This window comes from Sinocyclocheilus grahami, unplaced genomic scaffold (genome assembly GCF_001515645.1).
Source record: "Sinocyclocheilus grahami isolate Dianchi unplaced genomic scaffold, SAMN03320097.WGS_v1.1 scaffold426.1, whole genome shotgun sequence".
NCBI lineage: Eukaryota > Metazoa > Chordata > Actinopteri > Cypriniformes > Cyprinidae > Sinocyclocheilus > Sinocyclocheilus grahami.
The window spans coordinates 1,761,917-1,782,882 of NW_015505605.1; the positions used below are offsets into that span (position 1 = coordinate 1,761,917).

Here is a 20,966-nt window from a genome sequence, read left to right on the forward strand (position 1 = left end):
AGTGCCCCCAGGTACATTTTTGCCATGAGACCAGGTAGAAAAAGGTAGTTAGGACACGTTAAAATAGTCCATGTGACATCAGTGGTTCAACCTTAACTTTATAAAGCTATGAGAATAATTTTGTGAGAAATACTTGTTGAATAAAGGTATTTTTGTTTCCTTTGCAGACAAAAAGTATTCGCATAGCTTCAAAACATTAAGGTTGAACCACTGATGTCACATGGACTATTTTAACAATGTCCTTACTACCTTTCTGGGTCTCTTATTTCATCAAAAATATCTTAATTTGTGTTCCGAAGATGAACGAAGGTCTTACGGGTTTGGAACGACATGAGGGTAAGTAATGACAGAATTTTAATTTTTTGGTGAACTATCCCTTTTTCAGGAAGCCCAAATATGACATGGTTCAGACATGAAATAATTTTCTCTGAAAATTCCTAAAAAAGCCCTGCAGAAAAGTCTGTTGGGTTACATGTCTTACCATAGTTACATAACTTTTGGTCTATGTCTCATTTGTGTGTGTTCTAAACCCTTCTATCCCTACATGAGCATCACAGATTATTGCCACATGCTTTGGGCACAAAACCAGGGCACATCATCTACCTTCTGTTTGGTTTGAAAACTATTACACAACCCTAGCGTGCCGAACAAACACAAACAGCTCCCCCTATTTGCACCCTCCATCTGCTCCGCCATTTGTGTGGTGATACACCCTCCCTCCAAATCTGAATTACTGATATCATAACCCATGGCGAGGAACCGCACCTGCGAGCAGGCGAGTGAGAAGAGAGCAAAGAAAATCTGAAGACTGTGACCGAAAACAAATGACTTAAAACCCCTTTCATTATCTCCAGAATGAAAAACGTGATGAACTCTGAAGCAGCTGCCAGCTTTGCGTAAACCTCATTTTCTCTCGGCCCATCTGTCACTCACTTGATCCCGACATTTCATTTATTCTGTTTTTTTTTTCTTCTGTCTCTCTCTCGGTTTTCTAGTAAATCTCCAATCCATTTGCATCCATCTCAAATGCAGAAAATGGGACGGAGAGGAATCTAAGACATGAGCTTGGTGAGACGGGACACTGGAGGTCATATCAAATCAGACACAATCAGAGTGGGCAGATTGCCCAGAGAAAGATGGATGTGTTTGGATGAATCATCCATTAGAGCGTTCAAGGAAACAACAAATTTCATTATTGATTAGTCGGGTCTCTTTGTGTATCACCATCCGTATCGATGACACAAAAGAAAAAAATAATGTATTACTTCTAAACTATTACATTTACATTACTTATTTAATAATGCACCGATATAAAAGTCTGGATGATTCAAATAAGATATTTTATGGAAAATCTAGTACATTTATGTAAATATGAAAAAATAAAACTCTAAAAACTAAAATTATAGTTCTAATGTTACAGTTGGCATTTAGGCATTACAACTTTATTATTATGCACAGTATGGAACCATGATATTTATTTTGAGGTTTGCTAAAGATATAACACTGTTATTGAATTAACAGTGGTTTTAAATATTAACCAGCTGAACGTTAAATTATGGCAATTTGAATTAAAATGTAAAAAAAGGTGAAACCAGCAGGCACAAATAAATATACAATATTGAGCAATATAGTATATAAATAAAATGCAATCTCTTCTTTTGGCTGAAAACCAATATGGCACCAATATATCTTACATCCCTACATATATTTTAATAAGTTATTATGAATTTCCAGTTTGTAAAAAAAAAAAAAAAAAGCACATTCTAAGAGCTTTTACACGCTGCTGCTGTGATTAAAATCCAAATATGATGTTATGTAAACATTTCTACTGTAAAAAGTATTAAAAACAACAAACATTTTTGCACACATTGTATAGCACATTGAACATTCAAAACATTTCTTAAACCTCATGTTGTGTTTTTTTCCCCAATAAATGCTAGTTAAAATTATGCATTGGACTAAAATTATTTACAAATAATGCTTTTTTCCCCACTCAAAGAAGCTCGGATCAATGAGGCTTATAATCAGTTCCAAAAAGAAATACAAAACCAGTGCTGACTGAAAGAAAACAAATTGCTAAAAGACTGGATCCAAGTTTTGGTTATAATATAGCAATTTTTACAAACATTTAACAAGCATTTAAGGGAAATTTTATGCAACGCCTAAATCTTAAGGGAAAATTACATTTAAGGTGCTTTATGCAACCGGGCACACGTCATTTTGACCAAGAACACCAAATTAGGAAAATGATTCTCAGCACAGCACACACCAAAACAAATTTTTCGAACTCTGAAGTTTTTTTTTTCTCCAGCCAATGATTTCCTTGTACGATCACATAAAATAGTAAAACAATTGTGAAACACCATCAAAATCCACATGAGAGGATGACTCTCATCAGCCTATGGAATTTCTTAACGGTTAAGAAAAAAAAGGAATAAGTTAAGAGGCAGAGGGAACGTTAAAACTTTCTCCATCCATATACTGTACCACTGTTCTTCTCTCATCATATCCCATGTGTGTTATATATCTCATACTTTTATATCCAGCAGATCCCTGCCCCTCACTCCAGGGGATCAATAGCTGTTCCTGGCCGACTGGATGCAGTCAGGCCACAATCACGTCACAAAGCTTTGAATAAATACCCTGGCGTAATCCTGCCTGGACTGGACATGCACAGAATTAAAGTGCTGAGAGAACATATGGCCTGATTCCATGCTTCCAATGTTCCAACAGCACACAGGGATGAAAGGCAAGGCTACACAACCAGTGCTGGTGCAAAAAGTGCCGAAGCGCAGGCTCAAGAGGAAGTGCCTTAGAGAAATGAGTGGCTGAAATGTCAGGCCTCAATCAGTGGGCTGGTGTGTTGGAGGTGAGACATGGGTTACTACACAATTTAAGAGCGAGATCTTTGCCTTGGAGTTTAGTAGCATTCATCTAAAACAGCTGTTGTTTTGGATAATACATAAACATATGATTAATTTATACTTCCATTCAAAAGTTTGGGGTCAGTACATTTTTGTAAAGAAATGTGTTTCCAGAAAAAAATATCAATCAGCAAACCTGTTTTCAACATTGATAATAATATGAAATGTTTCTTGTGCAGCAAATCAACATATTAGAAGGATTTCTGAAGGGTCATGTTAGACTGGAGGCTGGAGTAGTGATGCTAAAAATTCAGAGAAATAAATTACATAAAAAAAAAAAAAAATTAAAATAGAACATTTTTAATTGCATTCATATTTCACAGCATTACAGTTTTAACAGTGTTTTTGATCAAATAAATGTAGCCTTGGGAAGCACAAAACACCTCTTTGAAGAACATTAAATATATTTTTGCAGTTAATTTCAGCAATTTTAAGAATATAATTATTGAAAGATATGAGCCATTTTATTTAAAATGTGAATATCAGTTATCTGACTTTAGTTTACATAACATAATAATTGGATATTGTGGAGAGTTTTGGCACAGTATGCTCAACATAATGAATGTTTGGATGGGATTTGTGTTGTCCTCTGTGTTAGACTGGAGGCTGGAGTAGTGATGCTAAAAATTCAGAGAAATAAATTACATAAAAAAAAAAAAAATTAAAATAGAACATTTTTAATTGCATTCATATTTCACAGCATTACAGTTTTAACAGTGTTTTTGATCAAATAAATGTAGCCTTGGGAAGCACAAAACACCTCTTTGAAGAACATTAAATATATTTTTGCAGTTAATTTCAGCAATTTTAAGAATATAATTATTGAAAGATATGAGCCATTTTATTTAAAATGTGAATATCAGTTATCTGACTTTAGTTTACATAACATAATAATTGGATATTGTGGAGAGTTTTGGCACAGTATGCTCAACATAATGAATGTTTGGATGGGATTTGTGTTGTCCTCTTACAGGCATAGTTCACCCAAAAAAGAATGTTTGCTGTTAGTTTATTCTCCCTCATGCCATCCAAGATGTACAGTAGGTGATTTTTTTTACAGGTAATAATGTTGTAAATAATGTTTGGTTTCTTGCACAAACTGATCGTTTCACTTCATGAGACCTCAATATATCATCAGGAGCATAGGCGGAGCGTGTGTGAGGCTTAGCCTTCCCCTGGCCACTGGGACTTGGGGCAAAAATGCCCCTGCACAAACAAATTATTCTATTAGGTCTGTTGCTAACAAAGTGAATATGAATAGACAATGTCGATTGTGGCATTAAATTAAGATCTGCTCATGTTGCACGGTATTTCATTTTAGGCGTTTTTACAGTGTTGCGTATTTCAACCAATCACACTAAATTCGGTTGAGCTTAGGGATGCAATGTCCAATCAGAGGCGTTCAGATGAGTCATCGTTGAAATAGATCAGTTTTGTTGACAGCACGAATTCGCTGACTGAATTCCGGACTCTTGTGAATTCTCTCATCATAAACAAAGCGCAGATGGACGTAAAATGCAAGTAAGAGATTCATGTCACAGTGTATACAGTTTCATTGATTATAACGTTTTGTTTTTTTTGAGCGTGCTTAAACTCGCGATAGATCAATGTTAGTGATAATGTCACTTTCTATATAGAATTTATTCGCTGTTTGAATAACTGTGGAAAGGAAATGCTATATAATAATCAATTTCTAACGTTTTTATTAAATTGTAATCACGTTAAATACTAATTCTGTCCCATTAAAAAAAATTTTTAGCCTACATGACACCCATGCCTGGTCCTTGCCTAAAAAGACTGGTTTATGATGTTTAATAAATTTGGCTGCTTTTAGCCTTACCCTGGAGTTGGTTCACCCTCCGCCTATGATCAGGAGCCACGGGTACTAATTTTGTGTTCCTTGATATGTTCCTAGATATGCTTTACGCTGACTTGAATTTCATGAAATCACCAAGGACCACACTTACAGCTAAAAATCTTCTTTACTGTTCTACTGAAGAAAAAAAAAGTTCTCCTGCATCTTGGATGGCCTGAGGGCGAGTAAATTAACAGCATTTTCATTTTTGGGTGAACTATCCGTTTAAGTTTCCATGAGATCCGTCATATTCCAGCTAAAAAACATCTTTCTAACATCAAATTTATGAACAGTTGAGTAAACAATTTTTTTGAACAACTATCTGTAAAAAAACTCAAATTAGCAACAACAAAAAAAATGTAAACAACATGAAAAAATCTTCCAACTATTGATTACAAAACAGCTCTCTTTTGAGCAACTATGAACAGTTTAAAGCCTCAAAGCATTTTGACAAAGCATGAGGCTTAGAATTTGGCAAGTGTGGTCAACAAGCTCCTACTTGTTGTACAATTCGAACCATCTTTATTTTGAATGTCACATCTCTCAGTGTCCATGCTAAGAACGGTTATTCAAGTTCTCTACGCTCCACAAAGACAACTTACTTAGAGGTAGTTTTTAAGCAAGTAAAGGTCCATTTAAATGAATGTTGGATGCATTTACTGGAACCATTTTAAGAAGCTGCAACATTTGAATCAAGCAAGTTCATGTAGCCCTGATTTATTCTCCAGTGCAGAGACGGTTCATTCCCTCAGGCCTGCAGAGACCCTTTGAAGGGTTGAGAATATGACAGAATGTCTTAAGCTTTAATCTCTGTAGGTACTGTGTGCACAAAGTAGCGTGCAGCGCTGGAAGAGCCCCACCACCCTTATATGCAGCACAGACTGACCTCAAAGCTCCAACTGATAAAGCAAAGCAAACGTCTGCCGTGACTGTCAGTCTGGTTTGAATCTACATATCACAACCGCACCCTTTTAAAGCAAAAGTGGGAAGAGGGTCAAAAGAATAAAAAGAATAAAGACCTCCTATTGCTCAATGGCCTGTTGAGATTAAAAGCTAAACATATACGCCATTCTCTCACTGTGTGTATGACAAGTTTTTTCACTTCCTCATTTGGAGAGATAAACCAACCAAAGCTGAAAACTTAATGCACAAATGGCCATTTTTAGGCAAGGTTTATTTGGCTGTGAAGCCTGTATTCCAGAAAGGGGTTTGTTCAGTCTGTGGTCAATGAGAGTACTAGTGAGAATGAGCACACAGTCTTTTTCGCATACTTTTGCGTCTCTGGAACACTATTTAAAAGTCAAGCAGATAAAATCTATGGTGGTGGCTTGTCATTTCACCCTCATTTTCTATCCGTAGATCAGTGCAACTTCAAAGTTCATTAATATATTTAAAAACATCAACAACACTTTTAAAATCGTCAAAGTGATATTTTGGAAGCAAACCGGACAAAGGTGTGTTTCAAAACTAGAGATCACGTAACTCCAGATGATTCATTCACTGTAAATAGGGGTGTATATTTAAAGCACAAACAAATTAGACTCCGACTGGACAGATATGGTAAATGACTCAAAATCATGAAGAAACATTAAATCTTCTCTAACTATAGACACAATTACACATATGCTTTGCGTTTAGTGTATACTGTGCATGATTCTCTGTAACAAGTTCTTTGAAATTTCTAGTAAATAATAAAAGAATGAAGTGAATGTTGAGGTTAGCAACATTACGCCACATTTTATATAACCATTTCCAACCACTCGTATCATTAGTCTGAATGACTCTATGGTGCCTCTCCCTCTAAATATGCAGGTTGGGTCAAATCGGTTACAAAACAAGCCCATTCAGACTGGTCAGAGTACTGACTAACACCTTACATTATGTGTCCATATTAATGCTGTAATATTTAACTACAAAAAAAAAAATCTATAAACTCTGCAATTATATTAAGCCCCAGAGAAAAAAAAGTACACATTAATTTGATATTATTCATCAGTATTACTCGGTACTTAAGCAATAAGTAAAAAGAACACTAATATAAAGCGTGAAAATGTAATGTTTGACCATTTCTTTGCATCACAAAAATGAGTGTCGCAAAGTAAGCTGTGAAAGGGATGGTAAAGGAAGAAAAAACATTTTGTGCAATTTAAAAAGCCATTTTAAAATATAGCCTTCTCTGACAGTAAATGAAATGCAGCATTAGGGGCACCTTAATTTTTTCGTATATCTTACAAAAATGTTTTTTTTTTATAGCATTAGATTTGCTTTTTATACTGATTATGTTTCAATATTAAAACGTCTGAAATCTGATATGCAGAACTGTTTTTTTCCCTACATTTTGACAAAATATTATAGTTACTTTCTGGACCACAAAATATTAATTCTGAAAAATGTTAATATATTAATATTGACAATTAAACAATTTAAGCATCAATAGCTGTATGATCAAAGTCAAATAATAACATCAAAAACATAACGTTAACTTATTACCCTAGTAACTTGCCAACTTGACAGTGCAACTTGAGACATGATGCCCAAATAGGCTGCCTAGGTGACACGGCCAAGTGGACAGTTTTTTTCAGAAGTTTATGTAATCAGAATGCATTAAACTGTCATATCTCGCACTACCTCTAAAGTGAACCCCCCCCCCTCCAAGAAACCTGTGCAGAACCCACCGCGGTCGAGACTCCAGCGAAGAGCCGCAGCTCTGCACTGACAGCAGCGTCGGAGACTTCCGCGCTCCGAGCGGAGTGGGCTGCAGACCGCACGGGGACAGGAGATTGCTCTGCGAGGAGAACGAGCCCCTCTCCCTCTCCAGGAACAACTCGGTGCTCCCGGCGTTACTGAACTCAGAATCCGACGGCAGAACCAGGATGGGCGGGACGTTGAGCAGCCCGAGTCTGGGGACAGAGAGGCTGGGGAAGTTCCCATCGCTACTCGCCACAGCGGACAGTTCGCTCACAGTCGCGCCGATGTCAGAGCACTGAAACTCGGCATCACTTGGGCCCGCTGCGCTCACATTGTTCCGCACAGGCCGACCGTCCAAGGATATATTAGTGAGAAACAAAAGCGCAGCTTGTCTCCTCCGCGAATCTTTACTTTTCCGCAGATGCTCTCTGTGCAGTTTGCCAGTGCATGGGTTCAGTGTGCTCTGCGTACTGCACGCAGCAGCCGCCATTCTCGAGTAAACCGTGTCCGCTCACTCCGCTGCTGCTCGGTTCTGTTTCTACCCCGGCGCGACTCGCCTGGACACGCCCACTCGCACCTGTTTGGCTTAGAGGACAGGATTTTAGTAAATAGATAGAGCGTGCGCGGATTTCATTGGCTGATGAGTCATAAAGCGTTTGAAATCATTTCACAGGCGCGCTCTGACAGAAGAGAGAGAAATTGAAGGACTGGAGATGCAGTTTTTGCCGCTTTGTTGTTATATATGACCCTGGACCACAAAACCAGTCAAAAGGGTAAATTTTCTGAAATTGAGATTTATACATCATCTGAAAGCTGAAGTTTCTATTGATGTATGATTTGTTAGGATAGGACAATATCTGGCAGAGATTGTAAAATCTGGAATCTGAGAGTGCAAAAAAAAATTCTAAATATTGAGAAAACCGCCTTTAAAGTTGTTCAAATTAAGTTCTTAGCAATGCATATTACTAATCAAAAATTAAGTTTTGATATATTTATGATAGGAAATTTACAAAATAGCTTCATGGAATATGCTCTCTACTTAATATCCTAATGATTTTTGGCATAAAAGAAAAATGGATAATTTTGACCCATACAATGTATTGTTGGCTATTGCTACAAATATACCCGTACCCATGCTACTTATGACTGGTTTTGTGGTCCAGGGTCACAAAGAGTAGCAAAATAAACGCGTCCTTTAGACACATTTTAGGTATGTATCACAACATTTTACTTTATCACATTTTACAGTGTTAAACTATTATAAACAGTACTGTGAAGTCAGTCAGCTCTTTATTCCCATCAGGATTGCCAGTTAAAGTATAAAGAATGCAATAATAATGCATGGGCCCTCCATCCTCTGACCTACTGACTAAGATATTCCACAGAGGACCTCAGTTGGCCCTCTTCATCACAGGGCCTGGGACAAATGTTCTCTGTTGCCCCCCGCTGGTTTGACTATAAGATTATTTGGGTGTGAGAAGAGGTTTAACTTTAATCTAAACCCTGTCTGGCCCTGTTCTTCTGCCCGATTCCATTACATAACAAACGTTTAGCCTGACAAATGTATGTGCCATTTTGATAACCCCCAATGCTGGGCGCAGTGCCCATCAACCTTCTGTGGTTGGCATAGATAAGAGGGAAGGGCATCAGACTGTGGCAAGGTGACAGTGTCACTGGAAAGAATGTTAAGGCTTTGTCAAGGAGTTTTTCATGGGTTATTCTCCCTGCAGACAGCAGCCATAGTCAATGACCCTCCAGCTCCAGCAGATTACTGTGTAGTGTGCACTGGCTGGAAGAAAACTCTTCATCACCATCATCATCACTGTCGTCAATATTATATGATTGCTTTCTCTTTTTCTCCTTTTAAGTGACCTTTTCTCCAAATAATACGTAACTACTCATGTCCTCTCTGGCACTTCCTCACTGCATTGGTGCTCTTTTGTAACCCATTCATGCAGAACATGAAATAACCAAACTTGCATGCAAATAATACGCAGATTTACAAATGCAAATAGGATGCAAAAGGCCCATTTTTCATCAGCAGCACTCAGTATGGCCCAATAAAGTGCACATACTGTATACTGTAAATGTTTAACTAGTTGAGTTTGAATTATTTTATGTTATATATATATATATGGCCAACAATTCACTAAAAAAATGAAGTATGAAGTCATATGACTTATGAAGTATTCTAATTTATTGAGATCGTGAATTGGTGGGTTTTTGTTAAACGTGAGCCAAAATCATCACAATTAAAAGAACCAAAGACTTAAACTACTTCAGTCTGTGTGCATTGAATTTATTTAATACACGAGTTTCACAATTTGAGTTGAATTACGGAAATAAATGAACTTTTCCACGACATTCTAATTTATTGAGATGCACCTGTATGTGACCTAAACCCTGTTTTCAAAAACTCTCCAGTGCAATTTCAAATATACAGTGACTTATATATATATATATACTGTATATATATGTCAGTTCATTCTGTATGTTTCACAGGTAATAATCCTCTTCTTCTATGTCTCCGTTGCCCTCCTCAAAGCTTAAAGCCTCAATGTTGTGTGTGATGTCATCAATTCTGCGGTTAAAATCCTGGGAACCAGAAGGAAGAGTCCAGCCGTCATAGCCACGGACTGCTGTGGCAGATGTGCTGCTCATGCTCCGCTTGATCCGGCCAAAACTGTCCATCAAAATCCCACCCTCTCGGATCCCAATGTCTTCCAGAAATGTCTCGAACACTCCGACATCCTTATCTGGAATAAAGGGCCTCATGCCTGCTCACATGAGAGAGGAAATACGTGAGAATGCACCATGCAAGTCTGTATTTTTAGACTTTTATTTTTAGCATGAATTTGTTGGATTATAATTGAGAATACGTATTGTTAGGTCACATTAACAAGCAAACATTTTGAAAACTTACAATAAATACATTTTAAAGATAAAAAAACACTACCATTCAAACTTTTGAGTTCAGTAAATCACACTTTCATCCAGCAAGGATGCATTAAATTAATCAAAAGTGACAGTAAAGACATTTAAACTGCTTTTTTTTTCATGTGAGAATGTGACAGAATTCCCGTTTGTGATTAATTGTCTCTATTCAACACTGTAACTCTACTCTATAAATTCACACTAACAATACTGAATGGTCTGAATGGCAAAAGTGCAGACAGTCTCACACTCGTCCAGAGCTGTATCGAGCTGACTCAGCCTTTTGCTTGCGAGTCAGGTTAGATGAGTCTACGGCCAGCAGAGGTATAAGTAGCTCAGTGAGTGTTATGTAATTGTGTCTCTGTTGCACACAATCCCTGCAATTTGCTTTATCCTTTACCAACTCACTTCAGAAGTAACATCTACAAGGTCTTTCTAATCAGGTTGGACAAATTTGTGTCGCAGTGGGAATTTATGTACAATCCATTTTGATTATTTAATGACTCACTATCTAAATATGTATTTATGACAAATCTGGGATCACAGTTACAGAGATATTTATAGTTTTGAATCGTGGTCATAGGAGTTATTTATAGGCTGTATCATGTTTCTTTTCCCACAGCGGCTAGTGTTAGTAGAATGTTTTGTAATTCTGTCACACTGTGAAAGTGTGATGTTGTTGGAAAGGCTGTTGCACCATGACTGCTCCAGTGAAAGCCAGGTGCTCATGAATATTCATTAGGCTTTATGTTACTCTAATCCCTCTAATGAGCTAATGATAGACAGCAATTACACAAACTCTGAATACAATGCCAAATATGATAAATCACGACTTTTGAAATATGACTTCAGACGTCATAATGAAATAAACCCAGTCGTACAAACACGCACGCCCCTTGGGGATTTAAACAGACACTCAAATTCCTCAAGAGAGGCAAAGAAGGAGAAAGAGAGAGAATCTACCGTGACTTTTGTATTCTGTGTTGGGAGTTTCTCACCAAGCAGCAGGAACTTGCGTGAGTCTCCATAGAGCTGCAGCAGGTCAGTGCAGAACTGCTCTATCAGAGCACCAAGTCTGTATTCTCTTAGAAACTGAGCAAACTGCTGAATTTCCTGAGGCATCAGCTTACTCCTCAACTAACCAATGAGAACAGGACACAGAACTATAATACAACAGAATTATAAAGAGACAATAATATTATGGATAACTGCAGTGGATCGTTCACGCACAAATAAAAATGATGCTGTCATTTACTCATCCTCATGTTATTTCAACCCCTCAAGGCTGCTTGATTTCATAACTTTTCATTACCAGGAACTGGGAGTACTGCTATTTTAAAATAATCATGATTCATTTTGTGTTTCCAAAAGTTGGGAACCACATCATTAGGCAAAATGTCAAAAATACTTTATTCACTAAAGTTTATACAATAACGATTCTTTATTGGCATCTATGATTCCATGAAGAACCTTTAAAGGGATAGTTCTCCCAAAAATGAAAATTCTGTCATTAATTACTCACCGTCATGTCGTTCCAAACCTGTAAGACCTTCGTTCATCTTCGGAACACAAATGAAGATATTTTTGATGAAATACGAGAGCTTTCTGACCCTGCATAGACAGCAATGCAACTGACACATTCAAGGCCCAGAAAGTTAGTAAGGACATCGTTAAAATAGTCCATGTGACATCAGTGGTTCGACCATAATTTTATGAAGCTACGAGAATACTTTTTGTGTGCGAAGAAAACAAAATAACGACTTTATTCAACAATTTCGTGAACATGCGTCGACTGACACGGAAGAGAAGAAATTGTTGAATAAAATCATTATTTTTGTTTTCTTTGCACACAAAATTTATTCTCTACCTTTTTGAACGTGTTAGTTGCGTTGCTGTCTATGCAGGGTCAGAAAGCTCTCGGATTTCATCAAAAATATCTTAATTTGTGTTCTGAAGATGAACCAAGGTCTTATGGGTTTGGAACTACACGAGGGTGAGTAATTAATTAATGACAGAATTTTCATTTTAGGGTGAACTAACCCTTTAACATACAATACTTCTACAAAAGCTTAGTGGGAAAAGATTTCTCAGATTATTAAATCTAAATCTGTTTTCTTCACACTAAGAAAGTAACGGTTCTTTTAAGAACCCAAAATGGTTCTCTTATGGCACTGCTACTAAAACCCCCTTTTGGAATCTTTTATTTTTAAAAGTGGCATGGTGAGTTTGGTCACATGTCACTAAAGGTGTGTACAATATGTGCATGTCAGATTTTATACTGGGGCACCAGCCAAAGAATTTCACCTTAACAAGAGATATGAATTGATATGAATGATATGAATGAATGTGAGTCTGCTTGTTTTAATTCAATGAAAAATTATATATAGTGATAGTGAAGTGACATGTGGCCAAGTATGGTGACCCATACTTGGAATTAGTGCTCTGCATTTACCCATCCAAAGTGCACACACACAGCAGTGAACACACACAAATCGTGAACACACACCCGGAGCAGTGGGCAGCCATTTATGCTGCGGTGCCCGGGGAGCAGTTGGGGGTTCGGTGCCTTGCTCAAGGGCACCTCAGTCGTGGTATTGAAGGTGGAAGAGAGCGCTGTACATTCACTCCCCCCACCTACAATCCCTGCCGGTACGAGACTCGAACCCACAGCCTTTGGGTTATGAGTCCGACTCTCTAACCATTAGGCCACGACTTCCCCCGACTTCTTTTATGAAGTGCAAATGAAATTTTAGACTAAAGAAATTTCATTTTTATTTAAATTTCAGTCTGTTCCTCACACAGAGCATCATATGGCTTCAAAAGACTTTGTGTGTGTCAGTGTGTGTGTATATACAGTATATACAACAACATGAGGGTGAGTAAATGACAGAATTTTCATTAGGTGAAGTGTCACTTGTATTACATCATTTTATGTGTGTAAGCATCTTACAATGATCATGTACTCCTGCAGACTGGCATTACAGGGCTCAGAGTCGCTGTGTGGAGGCCAGGCTTCGATGTGACTCACTGTAGTTCCCACTATAATACGGATCAAATGCTTCCTGTGAACCATCACTGTGAGGAGAGATAACACACATGAAGTCAGATGTGACAGAACTTAAAAGCTATTTTTAATACCACACCCCCGTTTTCTCACATATATTAAAATAGCTTTTAACAAAATATGTGCCCTCCAGCTCTAAATGGCAAAAATATTAGACTGCAGCCAGGGCCGTCCTTAGGGGGTGCGACTGGTGCGGTCATTATATATATTTCTGTTTTGTTCTGTTGGTAACTGAGACAATGATTTACAAAATCAAAATGTACAAACTGAAGAAAGGGTAAGAATGTAATGATAATTCATAAAGACAGATTTCATGATTCATAATGCATAAACAGACACTCACTATGAACTGCAGCAGCTGAAGTCTGTGTCATAGCCATATGTCATGTCGGTAAGGCAGCTGTCACCTTGGACAAGTATTGATGGGAGGGAGAATGACAACATGTTATACATTTGTGCTTTTTAAATGGCAACTGAAACTATGCTGCAAAACACACTATTGATGAGTGCAGTCTAGACATGCAATATATATTAAGATCAACAGTTTAGAACCGTTTTAAGTGGGTTTCAGGGATCCTTAATCTGCCACAAAGTGATGCTAGAAAGATTGAAAACTTTAAATTTTCTTTTTCTTATATTGTTTTTCTTACACAATATAAATGTGTTTTTATATTTAAGGAATGACAAGTATCATCATATTTTGAGGTCCTTGGCTTGGTTTAGAAGCAGTGATTCTTAACTGGGATGTATTCATATATTTATAAGAGACATCTATGTAGTAGTAACCCATCACAGTGCCAAAGTTGTAAACAAAATGTCCTCAAAATAAAACACTGAAATGTAATAAAAATGTTTAATATAAGATATATATGTATAGTAAGAATTTCCCCTCTTTAAAATTCAATTATTCTATTTATGTTGCTTTCATAATTATACATGACAAAAGTTAGCTGTCTTTTTAATTCAATTACCCCCCCCCCCAGAAGTTGGTTACTGTTAACTGGCTGCTAAAGAGCAATAGTTATGTCACTCACTCCTCTGTAGCCAATAGCGGTCAGGCATGGTGTAGTGATATCCCGCCCTGTCAACACATTCAATGGTCTGATGTCCATAGATGATCTGAAACATTTGACAGATGAGCGCGCAGTACTCCTCTGCAGCGTCCTGTGTGTGATCAATATAAGAATCAAATGAAGAGAAAATCAGTCAGTGTCTATAGCTACATTCAACTTTAAATGCTTCTACCTTTCTGCTTTTCTCTCTTACACAAGACACACATATTGCACACCAACAAAAGCAGCCAGACGGTAATGTGGGTCAACACAATCCCATATATATTAATGTCCGCAGGTACACACAGGTCACTGACACAGCATGCTCTTACATAAGTCTGGGCATTACATCACAGAGGAGTCTACTCTGAGCGCACTGTTTACATCACAGCTGACACAACTCATCTCGTCAGCACAGTCACTGCAGGAGCGCAGCTACAGCTCATGGTGAGGCTCTCATATTCCTGAGGCTCACACTCACTGATTAAATTAGGACTTTCTCATTAATCACAATCACCTTAAATTTATACAGCAGCAATCATTAATTTCTCCAAATGCCACAACTACAATGTTTGTATTGTCCATCCATTCATCCATCATTGCTTATTAACTCATTCAGCATCCATCCACATGAAATGCTGTCTATCCATTCATCCATCCATCCAACCACATTATTGGCTTTAACCTAACCCACAATTATTCATCCATTCATCCACCCACCTCTTATTAACACTTTCATCCATCCATCCATCGTCACTTATGAACACTTTTGTTCCTCCATCCATTCATCTATTTATCTATCTATCTATCTATCTATCTATCTATCTATCTATCTATCTATCTATCTATCTATCTATCTATCTATCTATCTATCTATCAGTTATTAACCCTTTCAACTACCCATCCTTCCATCCATTCATCTGAATAACGTTTTAACTCATCCCTCACTTATTAATCCATAAATCTATCCACCACCTATTAACCCTTTCATCCATCCATCCATCCACCCACTTATCCATCACTCATTAATCCTTTCATCCACCCATCAGTTATTAACCCTTTCATCCATTTATCCAGCCAGCCACATTAACAGATTTTTAATCCATCCTTCACTTTTTAACCTTTTTATCTGTACTTCCTTTCATCCATCCATCCATCCATTAACATCCATTAACCTTTTCATTTATCCTTCCATCCATCCTTCACTTGTTAACCCTTTTATCTGTCTGTCCTTCCTTCCTTCCTCCCTTCCTTCCATCCATCCTCTATTAACTCTTTCATCTATCCATCCATTCATCCATCCATCCACCCTCTGATTCATCCTTCCATCCATTCTTCAATTATTAACCCTTTTATCCAACGCTGCTCTGTTTAGGCTCATGGTGAGATGAGAGCTTCCAGTCCACACCACAGATGGTGTGGCGGCGCTCCATGGTGCCCCCTGCAGGCCTGGGGTCAGTGTTGCTTATAGTTTGTCTGCGGCTCTCCAAACCAGTGGGCCTTTTCTCCAGACTGTCACCTGCTAGTACAGTGTCCACATTCAGACCTGAGAATACAAACACAATTGAAGATTCCTCCCATCCTTATTTATTAAATGTTTGCAAATGTTTCATGGCAATGCAAACTAAAACTGTCAGACACCTTCACTGTTTTTTTTCTCAATCCTTTTTCTCTCTCCAATTTACATACTGTCCACATGCTTTACGTACTTTGTTACTTATTTACCTGGATGTGTTTTAAAACCTGTAACTCAACTCAAGCTTTGATATTTTATTCCAATATTTGTCTGCTACAAATAAACAAATTAAGATAATTTAGAAATATGCAATGTATTCCTAAAATGTGTTTTGTGAATTAAGTTATTTACAGTAGGCATAATAAAATTGACTAAAACAGAATAGATAGTAACCAGGGTAAACTCTGGTATTGTACATCATTGCTAATTTCCTACAGACCAGTTTTGAGCACCAGTAGGTGCAGTGCATCATCCCGCAGGTAGGAGGCAGCAGCGATTTCATGTGTGGGGATTCTCAGCAGCAGTTTTTCATTGTCCCTCCAGGTAAGCAGCAGACAGCGAGCAGAGAGGCTGAGAATGCAGTCCTGCTCCACACTGGCCTTCAGAGGCAAAACCCTCAGTTTCTACGGATGGAGACAGACACAATGTATAATTTGCTTAATTTTGTGGTTTTATTTTAAAGAAAAATAATAAAATAAATCATTTATAGTTTTTAAATCTGACAATTTAATCTGCTTTATGTTGGTTTCAAAGTTCAAAGTGTTTTTTTTTTTACTGAATTATCCCTTTAAAGGTGGGGTAAGCGATTTCTGGCAGCCAATGCTGACATTTGAAATCACCAAAACAAACACGCCCCTACCCCAAAAGGGTCTTGCCCCTATTTTGATAGCTCCGCCCCACACATACGTACACAACCCAGGCAACAATTCGTTCTGTGAAAAAAAGCAAAACCAATGTTACACTGTGTCTACACCGGACGCGAGTGGCGCAGCGCGACAAAATACTGTAGAACTCATTATAATCAGTGATGCTGTCTACACCATAGATATATATATATATACATATCTATGGTCTACACTGGATGTGGCACGACACGACAAATCCCTGATAGAAAACTGCTGCTGCGTTCTATTTATGATGTATTGACACAAATTTCAAATGATTTTCATCGGTCGCTTTGTCCTAAAGTCCAGTGTACTAGACTTTAGCTGTTGCGGCACAGACACAGTGTTACTCACCTATCGAGAAGAAACAAAGCAATCTCTGCGTCCGATCGCAGGCTTTCCGCTCCTTGAGTTCTCTCCAGCTCTGGAAAGCTGATCTGATATTTACACGGATCTTACTTCTTGCCTTATTGCCTTAAGTCTTCTTTTGTTCCGCAGGTGTTTTCCGCTTTTGTTTTTTATCGCCATCTCTATCTTTCTGTCGCTCAGCTCACTAATGTCCGTCCTGAGTCGTCTCGAGAGATGAACTAATCAATTCTCTTTCCGCCTCAGACTGCATTGGTTAAAGCGTATGGGGCTGTCACGTGATGAATGAACGACTCAAACCCGAAGTCTCGAGAGATGAACTAATCAATTCTCTTTCCGCCTCAGACTGCATTGGTTAAAGCGTATGGGGCTGTCACGTGATGAACGAATGACTCAAACCCGAAGACTTGTCAGAGAAGTGGTGGTGAGCTAATCACTGAAGACCCAGGTAAACAATGAATTAATCTTTTCTGTTTCTTATAGCAGTTTTGTATTGTTTGTAGTGTGATCAACGTTTGCATAAGTAGTAGACGTGTTAGGGAAGTAACACGTAACATTTTAATTATATTTTGCTAAAATGAACGAAATGACTCGAAAAAAGATTCGTTCATTTTGCTGAACGAGACTCAAAGGTTTGAGTCGGTAAAATGATCCGAACCCATCACTACACTGAATGCTCTCTCCTCCACATCATGAGTAGACACGCCCCTTACTGCTTATTGGCTACAAGTTTGTTTTGCTACTCGGCCTGAATCAGTTTTCTAAAGCGTTTTTGAAAAATCGCTTACCCCACCCGGCCACCTTTAAGCCATCTTCTGAACAACATTACAATGACTCTCACCCTGGCTGTGTCCAGAGGCTGCAGCAGCTCGTCTCTGCTCGAAGGGTTCAGGGAACATGACACCCATGTCAAGTGTCCCAGGAACTGTTAGTAACATCTATAAAATTCAGTTGATGTTTCCATGTGAATATGATCTGTTTGCTTTGTATTGTCAGACTAACCTTGACTTCCTTCTCCACATAGTCGTAGATGAGTCTCTCTGGGTGGATGAGGTAGTCAGGTGGGTAGAGGGGGACAGTGTGAAGGGGTCTACGGTACACATTGCCTTTGTTTGCCTGTCGCCGGCTAGATTTAGGGAACACCAGGTGCTTTACAAAGCCCTGAGACAAGAGTTTGCATAAGAGATATAAGCAATGATGCTATAATATAAGATATAATTTTGCAATAATGAGGGGGAAAAAGCAATTGTGGTATATAAAGTGCAGTTGAAAGTTCCTTTCACTCTGAGGCAGAAATGTTTCAATTGTGAGATATAAACTCAGAATTCTTTCAGACATTTTCTTGTAAATCTGAGTTTATCTTGACATTCTGACTTTTTCTCTGAATTCTGACCTTTTCACAATTTTTTTTCAAACTTTGAATCTCACAATTCTGACATTTTCTTGCAATTGTGAGTTTACATCTTGCAAATCTGACTGTATACAAAAAGAAAAACAGATTTATGAGATATAAACTCAGTATTGTTAGAATATAAAGTCAGAATTGCAAGATAAAACTTGCAATTTTCCCCCTGTGGTGGAAACAAGCTTCCAAATTTTCCATAGTTTACCCAAACACAATACAAAATATTCAGACAGCATTGTACTATTCAAGTAATGTGAGCTTTGTGTTAATAGCACCAGGAACTCTTTTCAGATCTGAATTTATCCAGAATACGAACATGCACAGAAACTTAAACTAAAACGAGTCTTTACTAATTCTATTGTGTATAATTTAACTTGACTTGCTTGACGTCAGATTTGTGAAAGCCTGTTTAAATCTGCTTTTATGATGATGTAACACACATCAGCCTGCTGCTCAAACTGTGACATCAGTGAGACAGCCGTTAGATATGGAAGACAGATTAGAGACAACATGGCCTACTGACAACCTGCTGATTTATACAGTGTGCGTGTGTAATGTGTGTGAGGAAAAGAATTCAAAATGTAAGGAATGTGTATCAGTCACACATCATGTCGGTGACGGTGTGTTCACATCAGATGTGATCTAATGGGGCTTATCAATCATCCTGACTGCTTTCTGGGTGTTAGTCAAAATGCATTAAGAAAGGCAAATTCAAAACAATTAATCAACCACGTCACATGACTCCATCATTAAACCTAAACACAACTATTGCCCCCCACAGCATTACATAATAAGCTAATCCTTTGAAAATAATATGAAGCTATAATTGGCCTCTTATACGGCTGTATTCCACGGTTCAGAGGATTTGCTGTTTAATTTGTGACCCAGAAATAGAGCAGAATCTTAAATATTTGTAATTCATTTTATGCCATAATGTTTCTTTGTTTTTAATGTTGGAAAATCCACACATTTCTGATGTGATCAGTGCTGGATATGACACTCATGCTGTTGCAAATGGCCTATAGCTATCTAAGAAATCCTTGGAGTGTCCTTTATTTAAAATGGAACCCCATAAATATAAATATATTTTTTATTTTGTTGCCTCAAGCAATTAGCACTTCAGAAATGAAGAAAATAGAAATGAAACATAAAAATGAAGAATGAAGAGGCTGTAAAGCAGGTGTTGCATATACTGTAGGCAAAACTGTCCAGTAGAAGGTTAAGCCTGAGAGAGACATAAACTAGAGCAATTATTGAAAATGAATGTGTATACGAACATGAAAACAACTGTGTAGTGATAAAAATTACAGAAGTTACTTTTAGTGTTTTTGAAGCATGTTTACTTATAAAGTAAATGAATCTTTTATTTTCACAATAATCAACAAACCCTAGGCCTGTTTCAATGTATAAGTATGCATATAAGAAATAAAATTCCAAATGAGTTGTCACATTCAGCAAACGCCACAGCTGCGATATAATGAGTCAACAAACAAACAGCATCACTGGCATAAAGTTATCACCCACACAATTTTTTGGTATATCATGTGGTACACACATACAGTCCACAGAAATGTAAACATTAGAGGTCACATGATCAGGTTTACAGAAAATCCGCGACACACTTCAAACACACATCTTTGAAATATTCCTAAATGTATATCCAGCTAGTTTCAATGTGTAATGAAACTGAAGAACTTACCTTCTTGGCTCGCTTGGGCTCATAGTCCATATTGGCCAGCCTGATGGCTAGTTGTGTGCAAGAGTCTGTGTTTGTATGTGTGTCCCTGTGTAGGACAGGCCCAATCTCCTCTCAGCCCTCTGGAGCCAGGCAGGATTGTACAGGAAACACACTTCCTGCTGGACAGGAAACTCCACCAGCGACTCTGATCCAAAATCCCAAACACCTCCACACTCAAACTACTGATAACACATACTCATACAGTACACAAAATTGGGTCGTAATAAACGCACTCACGAACGCACGCACGCACACACACACACACACACGTCTGGTTTGCTATCCTTGTGGGGACTCTCCATAGGCGTAATGGGTTTTCTACTGTACAGACCGTATATTCTGTTGCCCTACACCTAAACCTACCCCATTACAGGAAACTTTCTGCATTTTTAGATTTTCAGAAAACTTAATTCTGTGTGATTTATTAGCTTGTTTACCCGTGGGGACCTCAATTGAGGTCCCCACCGTGACACGAGTCCCCATGAGTCTGTGTGTATTCAGGTTTAAGTCCCCACCAGAATATATAAACCAGTACACACA

The 20,966-nt window shown here is 38.0% G+C and overlaps 2 protein-coding genes across 2 annotated transcripts in view; both read right to left on the minus strand.

Annotated features, from left to right (window-relative positions):
* Positions 1 to 8,081, minus strand: part of LOC107551510 (CDK5 and ABL1 enzyme substrate 2-like) — a 32,264-nt gene extending 24,183 nt beyond the window's left edge. The window contains exon 1 of the mRNA XM_016233125.1: positions 7,455 to 8,081. Within this exon, the coding sequence (XP_016088611.1) occupies positions 7,455 to 7,957 (503 nt within the window). The 5' untranslated portion in view covers positions 7,958 to 8,081. The remainder of the gene's footprint in view (positions 1 to 7,454) is intronic.
* A 1,740-nt stretch (positions 8,082 to 9,821) lies between these two features.
* LOC107551511 (cerebral cavernous malformations 2 protein-like) lies at positions 9,822 to 20,484 on the minus strand. Its single transcript, XM_016233126.1, is given in 12 exon segments — positions 9,822 to 10,244; positions 11,400 to 11,538; positions 13,352 to 13,403; positions 13,405 to 13,476; positions 13,809 to 13,872; positions 14,500 to 14,629; positions 14,711 to 14,782; positions 15,873 to 16,063; positions 16,473 to 16,656; positions 18,125 to 18,208; positions 18,286 to 18,444; positions 20,388 to 20,484. Coding segments are annotated over 12 exon segments (1,458 nt in total). The 5' UTR covers positions 20,418 to 20,484; the 3' UTR covers positions 9,822 to 9,963.
* Positions 20,485 to 20,966: the final 482 nt, after the last annotated feature.